The 16,646-nt window shown below is 42.6% G+C and overlaps 1 protein-coding gene across 1 annotated transcript in view; it reads right to left on the bottom strand.

The window, feature by feature from the left end:
* AGBL1 (ATP/GTP binding protein like 1) overlaps positions 1-16,464 on the bottom strand; it is a 249,268-nt gene extending 232,804 nt beyond the window's left edge. Inside the window, exons 1-3 of the mRNA XM_017805280.1 lie at positions 16,359-16,464; positions 15,927-16,058; positions 13,428-13,521 (exon numbers count right to left, since the gene is read on the bottom strand). Of these exons, the coding sequence (XP_017660769.1) occupies positions 13,428-13,521; positions 15,927-16,058; positions 16,359-16,377 (245 nt within the window). The 5' untranslated portion in view covers positions 16,378-16,464. The remainder of the gene's footprint in view (positions 1-13,427; positions 13,522-15,926; positions 16,059-16,358) is intronic.
* Positions 16,465-16,646: the final 182 nt, after the last annotated feature.

Raw genomic sequence — 16,646 nt, 5'->3', positions numbered from 1 at the left:
GGTATCTAACATGTCACTGCTTGTGCCCAGAGCTATTTGAGAGCATAAAAGGGAGGCTGGTTTCAAAGTAATCAAGGCTAAGATCTGTAGTTCTCCTTGACTACTAGTTAGTACAAACCATTTCTAAGGCAGCAGTAATCTCAGGGTACAACATCTTTAAAAAGCACTTTGTAATGAAAGGTGCTCTTGAGCTGTGAAGCAGAGGTGTTCGAAACAGCCACCTTTTCTGCAGGGCTGCTGCAATGGATGGAAAACCTGAGCTTTCATTGCAGCCATTCCTACAGCTTCTCTGCTTAGAATTTTGAGGTTTGTTTTGTTTAAGGTTTTTTGTTTGGTTTGTCTTTCTAACCAAAGAAATAAAACATCTTTCAGAGAAGCTAATTTAAAAAATGTGTACAGTAGAAGAAACTTGAAAAGTACATGAAATATGAAGAGAAAGCACCATCTTCCTTGATGTCTTCCAAGAAAGAAGGCTGACTTGTGTGTCAGACTTTTCTTTAAGCAAAAGTCAGATGTTTCAGAATAAAAGAAGGAATGACTTATATTGAACACAAGATGAAAAACTGTGTTTGTTCTTTTTAATCTAATGGTACCGTTTCCATATTACAAGGCTCTAGAAATAGATCCATCAGTTTGTGTTTATACTGCACTTCACTTCCCCCCTGGTCCTATTCAGATGAAGCACATCCATAAAGTCCAGCCAAAGAAACTCGAAGTTTAAAATCTCTAGGGAAGATGTTTTTTTTGAATATGCCAGAGCAAGAAGCTGCATCATGCAAGCGTAGCTGCTGGAATTGTTCTCCCTGTGCTGCGTGACAAGGTTCAACTTGGGTGGCTGTGAACTGGCAATAATGTCATAACATAACCCTACAGCCCCACTCAGCCCTGCTCTTGGTGAGTGTGCAGCTACAGCCTGTGGTACAAAGGCCGTGGTTTGAATGTGGGAGCAGTTCTTTGCACGTCAGCTGCAGCTCTGACAGCAGTGTTACGCCCCCATCTGCAGCAGGGAGCAAGTGCAAAAAGATATCAGTGCAATTAATCTTCTTGCATGCAACACATTTATCAATCCCCATGTGCTTCCCAAGGAGGTAAACATCATTTCCCCTGTTATGCACACAGGTCAGGCAGTTTCTATATATTACTCTTACCTAAATCCCAAAGGATGGTGTTCAGAGTTAGAGCTGCCTGAAAAGCTCATATGCAAGTTGAATTTCAACAAAATATACAGAAGAAAATATGCAGACTCTGTCAACAATTTTTTCCTGGTTTCCATCTATTCCCACTTTTCAACCTTTCTAATGATTGTGTTCCTTCAATACATACACACGTAGCCTTTCAACAGGGAATTTAGTGTGAACTGGGCACTTTACAGTTTGTTGGTCCTAACTGATGCTGCCAAACAGGAAGATGCTTGGAAATACTGGGGTATTCATTTGTATGCCACGTGTGCACACAATACTGAGCTTAATTGGTACTATTAAATCAGTCTCAAATTGAGAACAATGCATAAACATGCTTGAGAAACACAAAGCAACATTCTCTTACAGATTCACAATAGGCATCTTGATCTGAATTTAAAAGGCATTTTTATGTCTAAACATGCAGGTAGCACTCAGCAGGATTTTTCAAAGCTCTTTTGTATACTGAGGTCAGAACTGCCTTTTAACAGTACAAGTTAATCCATTAACCTGCTGAGAGGTTTTCTGTTATGGTTACATTCCCTTTCATCTTCGCACACCTAAATATCTCTGAAAATCTCAACATTCTTTCAGAAAACTTAGGTCTCACCCGAGTCCCTTCAGTCAATAGCAACAGCCAGTTTTTAATCTGTCTTTTATGCTAAACAAATGTCCATTTTACCCACCATGTGTTGTTGAAACAGAAGGTTGCAAAACACATGTAGAATGGTGTTAGAAAGGGACAGTAGTGACTAGTTTTGCCACAGGAAAATATAGTAAGCATGAAGTCTTTGGGAAAATAAATGTTGCAATTGCAGAGCAGGGAGAAAAGCTTATTAATTTGCCTGGGATTTTCAATAAAGGTTTAGCAGGAAAAAGCCATCTTGCTCTTCAATTCCCTCTGCAATTCTGTGGTTTCTGTCTTGCTGGGCAGGTGAGGGGGGAATGGGGATACTGCTGCATTGTGTAATATATATTGAGATATATCTCTGCAGGAAAAAGAGCCGAGGTGTGGAAAGCAGGCAGTTTTCACACTGCCCTGCAGCAGCTTTCTGGACATAAGACCCCCAGGCTGCCATAGGGAAGGCAACAGAGTCATCTGAGGATGTGTGATCAGATTCACACAAAACGAGATAGATGCTGCAAAGGAGGATGCATCTTCTGCAGAAGCTGTCCCTGCAAGCAGGCTGAACCACCACCTCCAACAGCAGCAGAGGCACCACCATCCCAACACCCGCTGTGAATATGTCCTTGTCCTGTCCTCATGTCCACAGCTCAGGCAGAAGTAGGACATCTTACTGCAGGAAAGGAAACCTGCAGACTGCAGGTCAGAGATGAGGCTCTCTGCAACCACAGGACCTCAAGATATCTAGCATTTCAAAGAACAACAGCATATATAAGACAGAAATGGGAATGGCATAGGCAGGGTCCTGAGAAATAATGAGATGTTTATTTATTTCGCCAGTATGCACAAGAGTCAGAGAAATAGCTTTATATGCTAGATCACCCATGTTGCCTTCAACACAGCACTTTGCCCAGCTGGTGCCTGAGGTTCAACATGCAGGATGCATTCAGACTTTGTGAGGATGCAGGAAGCCTGCAATGCCAGGGGAAGCCAAAACACAGCCTTGGCTTTCATCCCCACATCTTCAAGCAAGGAGATTTGGACACACCACCCTCAGTTGCAGCACAGGTCACTACACCACCATGGAGAGTGTAAGCCTGGTTGTAAAGCAGCATCTGGCTGTTGTGGCTGATCCAGCCAGCCACAGACTTATGAATTTGTTCAGTTGCACATGTATAATTCCTTATTAAGCAATAATCTGGCCACATCTTACTGCTGGTGCTTGTTCTTCAAAACATTTAGCCAGAGGATTTAAAAGGAAGCGAAAGTCAATAAATGTCACAATGCAGCAAGTACTGGGTCAAATTCTCTTGATATTTGCTGTTTGAAAGCTGCAATGTCACACTGGCATAACTGCAGGGGCTTTTTGAAGCAGTAATTTGCAGAAGCTTAAGTAATAAAAGTTAGGGGTTTGTTTTCCTCTCTCCTTCCATTGGAAAGTTTCCATCTGATATATTCAAGCCAAATTCTGGGATCTGAAAACAGACAATATCAAAGCCAAGGCTGGGAGAACTTCATTTGTATATACAGGAATGAAGTAATAGGGATAAATAATTAAAACACAGTAAAAATTCTGAGCATTACTTGGATGGTTCTGCCACGTGCCTTTGTTTTTTTCTGCACAGTAAAATCTGGAAGGTGGTGAAAGCTGGAATAACCACAGATATGTGTGATTTAAAGCAACAATGAAAAATAAGGAGGAAATTAAGCTTTTGAGTAGACAGTGAGAACTGTTGTGCCATTGCAATGTATGCCCTATGGTCCACACAACGTCCAGACTGGATCCCTTTAACACAGGATGGGAAGAAACACATGGAGTAGATGTGCCAAAGATATGGGATGGTTGTCTCTTTTGTGTTCTGCAATAATCTGGCTTTTGCTGAGCCTGACAGCAAAATCTCTGTCTCAGAGGCATGACCTTTCCAAGGTTTACACTTCAGGGGGAGTTTCCATTCCAGGCCCAGAGCTGCAGCCATACTGGGAATCGGCAGCCCTGTTCTTCCTCACCAGTCACTTCAAGTTTTCAGGTTCTCTCCTTCACCTTCCAAGCCCTGTCTCCAAACACATCCCACAGCAGCTCAACTCTGGGTTTATTTACAGATTTTACTGGCATTGCTGCCATTCCAAGTGTTGCCCTACAGATAAAGAGATCGAGAAGAGCCCTGCCAGTGTTAGTGAGCCAGAGCCCTGTGCAGCAGAGCCTTGTGGCACTGCTGTTACAAAACCTCCTCTCCCCAAAAACTCATTTCACCTGCACTCAGTAAATACTCTAGTATTTATTTTATCTCTTTTATTCTCTATAATCAGTGTTTGATACCTACTCAAAAGAGCCTGAAAGACTGTGAAGGCTGTGGAGATCTCTCTCTCTCCCATTGGAAATGAGTCTCTTGTGTTGTCTCTGTATCTCTAAAACCAGCTACCCTGCTGCTGCTACAGCTGGTGTGGCTCCAACAGTGCTATCAGGACGGGGAATCCTACTGCAGAAAGGCTGTTGCTAAGGGCTTTGACACTGTGTCATTTAACTCTGCTCAGGGCAGGTCTAATCACTGCTGTGCTTTAAAACCACTGATAGTTCTAGAGACTGGCTTACACTCCACCTGCCAGCATTGCCAGCACTGGTGGAGATGAAAAAAAGCCTCAGCAATCACAGGAAATTCTTAGGGCTGCTTTCCTTGTAGGGACAGCATGGTACACAGTGCTGCTGTAGAAGCTCTGCGCTACTGTTTCCTTTCATTGTTTTTTCCACATTTTCCTTGTCTACTTTTGGACCAAAAGCTTTTCTGAGGAGGATTTCATAGCTGCTTTCTGCCCCCTTCATAAGGGGAACAGGCTTCTGGGTGGGAGGAGAAATGGCAATAAACCAAGTGAAAGCCAAAGGAGAAGAGATTCCTGGGCTCTCACACGTGCTGACACTCGAGTGAGTGCCTTCAGCTTTATCTGCTCACTCTCTGGCCTCTATCAGAGATTCACGTCATTACCCAACTCAGTGATTTCCAAGGGGGGATTCTTTCATTGTCTCCTTGATACAGGAAAACAAATGCAGGCAAACAGGAAGGTTGGGTACCTGTTCATCACCTCTCCAAGCACATTCAGATAGACTTTGCTAGAAATACCTTTCTGCCAGTCCCCCAGGGCTGCTGGGCTGATGCTTCTTGAAAGCCTTGGCACTTAACATCCACCTCAAACTTGTTTACAAGGTCACATAACCATGTTGCTCAATCCTCTCCTCACTCTGCCAGCTCCACATTCACTCCACAGTCCACTTCAACTGCATCCTGCCTGAGCATAAAACCTCTCACAAATTCACTACTGCTTTTCTCTCCCCTTTCTCATTTCCCTTCCTATCTATCTCTGTCCTTACTGAATGCCTCAGACAGAACTGAGTGCACCCTCACTACCCTTAGTAAGGCTAAGAAATATGAGAAATGTGAGGGTTTAAGTGTATGCACTGAGCATATGAAAAGTCTGATCTCAGGTGACTTGCCCACAATAACCATGTCTCAGATTAGCAATTCAGACATGAAAGATCTTTTGTCTCCTACCATCATACTTTTTGCCTTCTTTACTTTTATAGCCCCACCACCACTGGTGCAAAACTTCTCTCTACGCCTCCAGATCAGAAGCAGCTTACACACTCCTCATCCCACAGATAACCCTCCAGCTTCCAGAAGGCATGCCAAACCCTTGATTTCTTCATAAATTATGAAATATTTTGTAATCCTTCTAACTCTGTTTTAATTTCTTTAAATTTTAATTAATTCCACTCTGTTCTTCCTGTGCTGCATTTAGTCTTGAGCTAACCTTCAATGGGGGGACTATCATATCCAGCTGCAAAAAAACATTATTAACATTAATAATTCATTTAACTATGAGAAACACTCAGAAATGTAACTGATGTATGAAATCAAGTCACACCTCCCATTTGGGTGCGACTGACAGTAGTTTCCAGGGCTATGTGGGATATACCCCTCAGAGAGGTTCTAAAAGGCAGTGACATTGCAATGCAGTGAGGCACTCAAGTGTTAGCTTTAATCTAGAACAAAGACCAAGACTGAGACAGATATAGCAACATGAATAATACTCCCAGAGTGGATAATATGTCCTAAGATGCTTGGGTAGTCCACACTGGGGGCCCTGCTGCAAACCTTAGCAGTTGCTAGCACAATGAGGTAGATTAAAGCTCAGGCAGAGAGAATCTCCCCCCCAACAAACTCAGAGCTGCCTGCAGTATAGACATACTCAAAGCCATGATGTGAGGTCAGCCATGAACTGCATCTGCCATAGCCACTGGGTGTGAAAAGTCACGAACTTGAGAACAGCAGCGACTTGCCCTCATACCATCCTTCCAAATATAACCCACTAGCTCACCAAAGGGGAAGAAATAATGGGCAGGCAAAGTAAGGCCTTCAGTTGAAAGCATTGTTTCTCTTTCAAACTGTGACCTGAAATAGATGTAAAACATAAGCTGTAACTAAAAGAAAAAAGCAAACATCCCTTTCAAAATAATAGTCTTACTAAATGAGTTCCCCCCTTTCCATGACATATCAAGTTAAGCTTAGAAGTGGATTTCTCTTTATATAATGCTCATTCACCAATTTTTTCATGCCACATAGGCAGGTACATCTGTGGTAAAACTTCTCATACCAAAGGCTACCAAGAGATGGCACCAGGATTTCTGTGTGTAACTTGTTTGTCCAGACCTGTGGAATAACCTTGGTGGATGGTATTCCTCTCTGCCTCATCAATTCTTCATCTATTTTCAAATCTAACGTGAAAGCATCTCTTTTTTCCTTGCCTCTACCTCTTAATTTTCCAATTTCTCCCATCTACTGCTATTAACAGTACAATGCCAGTAAAATGTAATTCTGAAATGCAACTCTATTTGTTCTGCAAAGCAGCACTGAGATAGCATCAGTCTGAAATGAGATTTTGTAACTTATTATTAATATTAGAACAGGTCATTCTTTGAGAGAAATCACACAGACCGTAAAAAGAACAGAAGAGAAGGAACTGCATGAAACTGGGACACCTTTGGCTCCAAGATAATTTCTTCTATTACAATGGCTCATTGCATTAAATTTGCACAGTAGGGTTTATTTACCTATCTTAGTGATGCAACCATCCCTGCTTCATGTTATCTGAGATTTTACTCAAGTTGAAGAGACACTTTTTATAAAAAAATTTTCCAGACAACCCTCTTTCTTTTGTTGCTGGCATCATCTTGTTCAGGACGGTATTTACTAGTTTTATTTAGCAGGAATTCTAGGATAAATCCTATGATACCAAGGTCAGATGAAAAGCATGTCATTTAGTTGTGACATAGCTCAACAGAAATATTTTGGCCCTTCCTGTGAATTTTCTACAGGGATCAAGTGAACTAAATAGTATCTGCTTATTCTCAAAGCATTGACTAATTCTGACCACATTCCAATAGAATCATGTGTTACTTTCCAATTAAATATCCAGACTGCTCAACATGATTAATGGCAAAACACAGACCAACAAGAGGCATTAAGAATTATCTACTTTTGATCTTCTATCAGGAGCCATTGCCAAATAAACAAAGAACCCATCACAGCAGCTTCCATATCAGGTTGCAAAGAAACCAATCACCATGTCAGTACATTGAGTTTCTTCTCTTTCTCAAAATACTGTCTGGTAATGGCCAGATATGTTGCATATTCTATTCTAGCAGAGAGCAGCTGAAACTTTAGTCCAATCCAGGGGATGGAATTGCAGTAAACGTACATGGTACCAGCAAGAAGTTATTCAGGATTAAGGATAGGGAAAATCTAACTGCCTGCTCTGGGGTTTAGAGTACATTTGTGGTTGGATCTCTTCCATGTGCCTCTCCATCATTCTTAACAGAAGAGATAAGTCTAGTGTTGGGGTCATCCCCACGACACGTCTCCTCTCTCTGTCTAAACCAGACATAGCCACTGTCGTTCTGGTTTCTTCTGTCGGTTTTAAGGTCACAGGAGATCACTTGTACAAGCATTTGTTGATGTGGCACCTTGGACACTTTTCAACACTGTGGGCTCAACACTTAGATTTTATCTTGCTTCAAAAGCACCAGTTTCAAGATGAGAAAACAGAATCCCAGTTGTATGCAAAAAAGTGTTCTAAAAAAGCAGAGCAATATATATGTTCCTTTATTCAAAGCCTAATTTGAAGCTACATACAGCCTGTTAACTTATATCTTCATAATTTCCAGGATATTTGTATTCTCCTTGGTCAGTCTGGCATAATATCTGATTAAATATGGCTTTTAGCTTTAGATGTTCTCTCCTGATCACCCTGATATTCCTCTCTTAATTTGCATGAGCTCTGCTTTCTATACTCCAGTAAAAATCTTCCTTTCAGCTCACCCTGTGACAGAAGTATGTGGTACAGGAATCACTTCAAGACCATAGCAACCGTGCCATCATTATTCTTGCACGTTTCAGATTCACGAGTCATTCCCCACCTCAAATCACTCCTGAGTGTTTATCAGCAAAGAAAAGATGCATAACTTGTGATATTCTCCTTCCTCCTGGGTTTTGAGCCCTGACACCAGTTGGAGAGGACACCATTTTCTGAAACTCTCTCAGCAACCATCTACCTGACCCAGGCTTGAATACCCATCGTGCTACTTCCAAGTTGCCCACTCCAGACTCATCCTCCACTTCACAGAGAGAAATAAACATTTTTATGACACCTCACTTTCTGGAGGTAAACACTTGCCACATGTGAAGAGAATTTGCTTCTTTTTCCCTTTAGTATGTGAGGAATCCAGATATCCACCTCAGGTGGAATAGAGTTACACTGAAGGATTTCCTCCCTTTAATGAAAAGGGAGATTATCAGCAAGCCTCTGAGGAGCTGGGACTATCCAATAAGCACCAAACATAAGAAGAATTGTGATCAAATGTCAGAAGTGGTTAATGCTGGACATGAGCAAAGGCAGATAATTTCTGCATATCACATTTTCTAGTGAATTAATTTGGCGCCATTCCCAGACCTTTTTTATTCACTTTCTACTTTTAATTAAGTAGTCAAACTTTACTGGAACAGCCCAGTGTAGAAAGCCAAGTATTGTGAATACTCACAGAAAGAGTTTTTATTTCTGACAAATACTCACTCTTGTTGCAATCTCTCATACAAGGTTTATGTGAACAATTACCATGAGCCACTCTGCTCAGTATGATAAATAGATGTACTCATAGGGCTTTGAGAAATAAAGACATTTTAAAAGACTCTTCAAATTGCTTTAATAAAACTGCCCACCAATCTTTTAACAGAAGAAAAAGGAAACATAATGGAGGGAACGACGCAGACACTTGTCATCCCACCATTTGCCATTTTCTAAAGCACAGGTCTTCCTCATATGAAAGGAGAATAAAACCTGGTTCTTTATTTTCAGCCACTTTGATACTTTATCTTCAACTTGAGGAGTCCTAGAAGAGCCTGCACATCATGTAGGCACAAACACACAGCCTCCAAAGCCATTGATGAGGATACCTAATACTTGACAACCTGGAGACCCATATGGAACAGACCCGGATCCTGGTTGACTAGAGAGCATTCTTCCACTGTCACATTCCACATCCTACAACACATCCAAATATCTCTCAGAACAAGTAAGCTGGGAAAACAAGCAACAGTGTTGAAAGGGACACTGGAAAGCAGGAGAAGGGTAGAAGCTATGGAACAAATGGGGAGTAATTAAGATGAAAGGTGAAAAGAGCAGTGACCATTGCACTGTGTGAGGCATCAGAGATGCTACATTAGAGAAGGTGTTGATGGAGTGAAGATTTGAGCGTCCCACACACACTCATATCAGATATCCCAGCTACTGACATAAACAGAGCTGAGAGAAACAGAACGTTATCTGGTTTTATTTTAAACTGTCCCTGCAAAAGGTATCAGAAAACCTTTTCCGCAGCACAGCATCATGAGAGATGGGCAAGACAGCCTTGAATCTCTGACTCACTTGGATTTCATGGTGGTTAACTCAAGAGATCTCTATATCTCAGAGAGTTTTGTGGTTTTTTCCATGTAGCTTTTACCTCAGATATGGGTAGTTCTGGAAAGATCTACAATTATGGCACCAGCAACCTGAAGACCTCAAATGCCTAACTAAAGCCCATAAAGTCCATGAGTCACAGTCCCAGGGGAATCAGAGATACTTGGCATATACCCAGAGAAGGTCAATTGGAGCATGGGGAGACTATTTCTAAATAACCCAGAGCTTTGCCACTGGGAAAAATAAATAGAACTCTGTATCTAGTTTCCACATCTTAGCTGGCTAAATAAATAGCTCTCACAGGGCACTCTCCAGGGCAGATTCTTAAAGTGACCTTGGTCCTGCTGCTGCCCAGAACAGGGGAACACGAGTGTACCCACAAGAGAAGTGGTGCATTTTCAATGCTGCATTCCTGGCAGCTGATCAGAGAGCAAGGGTAATCTCAGCTCCCACAGTTGCCAGCTGTTCCTTCCCAGCAGAAAGGCAAACCATGGTGGCACATAGTTATGAAGTGGAGAGAAGGTATCAAGAGCAAATACAAAGCGAGGCTCAGAGGACTTCAGGGACGACACTGGAGTTTTCCTCTGTAGGCAGGTTATAGACTAGTGTTCTCTACGAGTTCCATACTAATACCAAAAAAGACGCAGATGTTTTTGTGAGCAACTACACCAAAATACCCCACTCCAGATTTCAGCACAGCCACAGCAACTATGGGAAGATCTGCACCAGTGTCAGATTGCCAGGAGCACGCGCTGGGCTAGACAAAGCACATGACTCTTTTTTATCCTTTTTCCCAATTTCAGAAAACCCACCTATAAGCTCCCTACCCCAGTCACTTCACAAATTTATGGCTAGAGCAACTCAAAACATAGAAGGACAATTTCACGTGTACCCACCTCAATTTCTGATGAACTGTAAAGATGCTTGGGATTTTCATAGCATAGCTATCTGAGGCATTTCCTAAAACTGGGAAAGAAGACCTGTAGCCCACCCTGCAGTCTATACTTCTAGTCTCAAGACCTAAATTCTTTGTCAAAATCTCCTGGAGCCACTTTCCCCAGTGAGAGCAGTGCTCCCAAATGGACTGCAAGCAAGAACAATTTCTACTGAATAGTAAGAAACTGATGTTGTGAACCGGGTTGCAAGTGTGAATTAAAACAAAACAGGTTTGTGTTGTTCTTCTGATGTGAAACAGACTGTCTCCACTCTGCCATTGACCTTCTCAGGCGCTCCCAGTTACGAAACAAAAGGCCCTGCTCTGAACCTTGGCCAGGCCAGCTGAGTGGCCACCAGGCTTCAGCTGATTTACAGTTCTTGTTCATTAGACCACGTGTAAGTGGGAGCCAAATCACCTTTTCTGTGAGCTAGGTCACAGAAAGATTTTATGCTCTGATTGCACACTCATACAAATATGTTTTAAGAAAAGCACAAATATTTTAGGAAATAGAAAGATAAATAGGAAACTGAACTAGCAATGACAAGCTCAGCTAGACAACAATTAATGTATGAGATACCTTTTTTCAAAGGGAAAATAAAAGCTTTTCAGTAATAAATAAAAAGGCTTATTAGCAGTAAACCTGAGGTTTTATTGAGAACAATTTTGGGTTTGCTCTTCTGATGTGTGTCTGTGTCCCGAATGGAAAAAAGGTCCACTGAAGAGTTTAAAACAATTCTTGTATATCAGATAAAAGGAAGAAAAAGCTAAATATTGCATATTGACAATCCGGAATAATTGAAAACAAAAACAACGTGTTTTTCTGAAGGCTATTTCTTTCTCTTTCTTCTTATAAGTGAGTATTCTAGACTACTTTGCAGCCTACATTACAGCAACCCTCAGCACTCACTGCATCTCCAAATGAATTTCAACAAAAAGCCAGGCAAGAAATGTGTGACAGATACCAAGTTTTTCACTTTCCCCAGAGGAAACATCAAATGGAAAAAAGCACTTTTGCACAAAATTCATTTTAAAAACCTTTATGCAGCCAGTCCTATTGCTTAACAGGGAGCTGATAGAGGCAGAAGTCCTATTACACACAGATCCTGACCTATAAGGCTACCATAGAAGTAGAACTAACACTATTCTAATCATAGCCAACACTTCCATAGGAAGGAAACCAGGGAATTGAGTGAAATTTGCTTAGTTAAGCATGGGCTTGGACCCATCAGTCATTTTTGGTTGCCTCAGAATTCAAGCCCAGCTCTGGGTCTAACTCATCCTGGGCACCCCTGTCATACACAAAGCAGTTCCCCAGGCTCCCTAAATCTCAAAATTATAACATGAGGTCTTAGGGGAATGTTGAAGGATGCTCAGATATCCTAGAAATAATACTGTAGCAATAATATTCTTTGAGTTCCTCTCTGTTGGAAACATTCTGGTATCACACTTTTGGACAGACCACATAGAGGAGTCTCAGGTACTCTAAGAGATAACGGAAGTTGTGAAGCAGTTCCAGGTACTTAGCACTGTACTAGAAAGCCAAAAGCATAGGCTAAAAGTTAGTTGGCTCCCATCAACAAGGCGGCTGCAATTCAAATTCCTTCCCATGCAATGTATTGTGTAACTGGTGATACTGGGAGAACTAGTATCAGTCTTTGGTGGTAGCATCAGGATGGACATTATTTACTGGTACCCTCACCCAGAATGACTGGCCTCCACTTCAACCATAACTAAGCAAGTAGTGGCCAAACTGTTGTGCCGTGTCTGTCCATCCCTCTCACCTACACACAATGCTCAGCCTGGAACTGCTTCCTCAGTGGTCACCAGCCATGGACCTCACCCATGTCAGGTCCATGCAGAAGCCAAAGCCAACTGAATGCTCCATGTCCTTGCTGAGATGTGCATGAGGAAGTAGAGTGTAGTCCACAAACCACTGCACGTCTCAGCAGGAGAACTGGCAGGTTCTGTGTTGCTTAAGCAAATGGGATTGTGTGGGTACACCTCACAGCAGTAAATTCTTCCTCCTGTTTTTAAAGAGCAAGTCACAGAAATGTGTCCTTCTGCAGTGTTCTCCACATTACAAAGTTTGCCTTGAAAGGCATCTGAGGAAGTGGTCATTTGGCATTAAGATGGAGATATAAAATGGACTTGCTGTCTTCAGAAAAGAACTATTTGAAATATGTGGGATGGGCTTAAAACCAGATGCAGATTGATACTAGTAAGAACTGTCATACTTCAAAAATATCATGATGACTTGCATATCATCATGACTGTCTGGAAAAGGAGGATGAGGCAAGTACTGCCACGATTCCACTGTACCTGCCCCCAAGGCTGGTGGTGGCAGGAGGTTCTTGCTAAGGGGTAAATAGAAGCAGTTTGTCTGCTGCCAGCACAAGCTTCTCAAAACCCAGTTGTGGCTGGGGAACAAAGGAAGATACCTTGCAATCAAATTGCCATCCCTGTGTAGGGTACACCACAAACAAATGGCCACCAGCATGATTCATATGATGAATCATGGCATTAATGTGTCCTTCAGGGAACTATTTCTGCCTCTTAAAAAAACCTGCAGATTTAAAGTGAGTGGAAACTGCATACATTTCTGATTTCTATGCCTCTTCAAGTGGAACCAAAATTTTATTTCTTGCTGTCCTGGAAAGATGAGTTCCCTGGGGCTTCTGCCTACCTGACCGTCCTGACGTGTCTCTTGCTGTAGGGAGTGATGACTTTGAAAAGCAGCTCCATGGCTCCATTGATGCCAAGCATAGTTCCTGTGGTAACTAAGGCAATAAAAGAAAAAAGCAGTCAGCTCTGAAGCAGGCAGTCTGTTAATGTGTTTTAGAGGAGATGTGGGGAAGGGAGTAGCTGCCCCTGAGGCTGTGAACTCTCTGAGCTCCCATCTGGACTCCACAGGTCACCTTACAAACACAGAAAGTGAAGCATAAAGCTGTCTGTGGACGCAACCAGAGCCAAGATCAGGTGAAAAAGAAGTCCTGCAGCTCTTTCTCAAGTTCCCCAAAGCCCCTTTTCCTGTAGGTATTGTACTCTCCAGACAACAAATTGTAATTAAATAAGGTCTTCTCCCAGAAAAATGACAAATTCATCCCACATTTTCTACATGCAACTCCATGAGGACGGTTCATTTTATAGGATCTTGGAGGGCAGAGTTTTCTTTCTCTGCTATTATTCAGCAGGATGGAAGTGAGGTTTAGGGGCAGGGGTGCTTCTGAATGCAGCTTAATTTCATCTAGGCCAGTTTTCCCTTTAATCCTTCGCTTGTTAACACACTAGGAACTTTCATAGATAAATTTTACAATCAATTCCAAAAATGCCTGATGCATAAACTAGGTGTTTAGCAAGACTTCCCCACCATGAGACAGCATCTCTGTGTAATGAAGGGACAAAAACAGCCCTGAAATATTAAATGCAAGCGACCAAGGTGAAAGGATCAGTAATCAACAGCAGCCAGGGGAGCTGGCTGCCTTCCCACTGCTGGTTTTTGGCTGTTTTGTAGATATCTCCCAGTGGTCATCAGAGAGCTGCCAGAGGGCCCATCATCTTCTCTCATCCTACCGTGTCCCTGCCAAGCTCTCCTGTGATGGAAAGCTTTGCAAGGCTTGCCAACTACATTCACACTTGCCTGTAATTCATTAGAGACACGGTGGAGGACAAGGCTGTTCGAACTCATCCTGCCCCAGAGCAGGACATGGGCAGCCAGACACATCTGGTTATAGTGAAAGGAGCAACTCAGAGTAAAGAACTAGTTCATGAGATGAAACAAGGACTCATCATTTTTGCTTTCATACCTAAGCACTCAGAGTATAATATGCTTCTGAATTCCCTATAGTTCCACTCCATAAACATAATTTTTAAGGTTGGGAACATGTAATCCCCTAGTTTGGTACCACATCCACATAGACTTTCACCTAACTTCCCCTGCATCTTCCCAGCTGGGCCACAGAGCCCACAAAGCTAAAGCTACTCATGGAGGGGAAGCACATCTGGAGAGTGCAGGAGGTACCTGGAGAATAATAGACTTGCTCCAGCAAAGGTGCAGAGCTGGGGTTCTGGGGTCTGACATTAACAGAAAGGAGGTCAGGCTGCAATGTGCATCCTAAAACCTCTGCAAAAACTGCAGCTGAACTGGAATGCAGGTGCACTGAAGCAGGGAGTTGGGAAGTGTGTAGATCATATTTTGTGTGGGAGGCAGCCCAGGGTCACTGCGCAGCTGTGAAACCCAAATAAAGGCACGTTTCATCTTCTGGCCTTGGCTGCATTTTCAGCCACACTCAGCCTTTCAAATACTGCTTATCATGGGTAGAGGGGTTGAGTGTTGAGGTTTGGATGCTTGCCTGAGGGAGCCCATTGCATGAAAGTAACTCCTGTACATAGAGAAGGGACCTGAAGGGCAGGGCGCCAGGAGTGCTAAATCTCAGGATGCATATATTAGACTCAGACAGGATGGCCATCAAGAATTATATGCTGGGTGAGGGATGTGGAGAAGGAGAGGAAAGGGTTAGAGTGAGCAAAGGGAAATTTGTGCTAACAAGCTCAGTGCTTCATAGCAGGGAAAGCCTGTATGAATCTCTAATGATCCCAGGAGAGAATACTGGAAATCCCATTGCCTGAATCATTTAACATGAGGGCATTGCCAACCAAGAAAAGCTGGGAGAGTGCACGGGTGGGGGAATATTAGACAGAAGACCAGGATCTAATATCTGCTTCCTGGGGGACCTTGAATGTGTAACTGATTTTTCTCTCACTCTGCTTCTCCACCCGTTTTTCCTTCCTCATGGAGCTGCTCTGAGGATCAATACAATCAACAGTAGTGAGACATTTGGCTGTTATGGTAATGGGAGCTGCATAGAGACTTAAAGTACCCAAATCTCAGAGCAAAAGAATTGACTGTCTTTTTTTTAGAATAGGAGATCATTGCCATGAATATTTTTCACTACAGCACTTTTATTTCCATAGTCTGTAGATGAAATGCACTGTAAAGGCTGCATAGGCCCCTAGAGGAGCCCCTTTTTCTATGGTTGTTCTGGCTTTTGTGCCTGATTCTGTACATTAATGGTGCATGCAGACACTAACCTTATCAGGACTAATGTTTCTTTGCATTGAAATGACTAAAGAAGAACTCTGGCAGCTATCACACAGAGAAAAAGAGGAAAATCCTGGCACTCACCATTAGAAGCACAAACCCTCAGGACCCAGAGGCAGTGGGTGAGGGGCAGGTGGTGGTCCAGGTTTCTTCTTGTCAAGCTCAGTATTATATCAGTGGCTTCTGCCTTCTGCACTTTCAGGCCAAACTTTCTATCTGTGAAAAGCAAATAAGAATCAAACTATTGCAAAGACCAGGTCTTTGCAGCAGAGCTGATAAACATATTTGCACCAGAACTGGTAACTCAAGATCTCATAACAAAGGCATTCATTTGTATCAATGAGTTAAACCAGCATTAATCCCACCAAAAACAGGAAAATATGGGATTGCCTGCAGTCACCATATACAAATCATAGAATAGTTTGGGTAGAAAGGGACCTTTAAAGCCCACCTAGTCCAACTCCCCAGCAATGAGTTGCACTAGAACAGGTTACTCAGAGCCCCATCCAACCTGACCTTGAATGTTTCCAGACATGGGGCATCCATCACCTCTTTGGACAATCCGTGCCAGTGCCTCACCACCTTCACCATAAAAGTATTTCTTCCTTATATCCTGTCTGAATCTATCCTCTTTCAGTTTAAAACCGTTACTCCGTGTCCGATAGCAACAGGCCCTACTAAAAAGTCTGTCCCCACCTTTCTTGTAAGCCCCCTTTAACTACTGGAAGGTCACAATAAGGTCATCCTCAGTTTTGAGCCCCCCACCCAAGAAACCCCCCCATCACCCAGCAGTACCTCGTTGGC

Source organism: Lepidothrix coronata, unplaced genomic scaffold, assembly GCF_001604755.1.
Source record: "Lepidothrix coronata isolate B3197 unplaced genomic scaffold, Lepidothrix_coronata-1.0 Scaffold11, whole genome shotgun sequence".
NCBI classification, from domain to species: domain Eukaryota; kingdom Metazoa; phylum Chordata; class Aves; order Passeriformes; family Pipridae; genus Lepidothrix; species Lepidothrix coronata.
The sequence above is the reverse complement of the archived record's forward strand: the minus strand, read 5'-3'. Positions and strand labels throughout refer to the sequence as shown.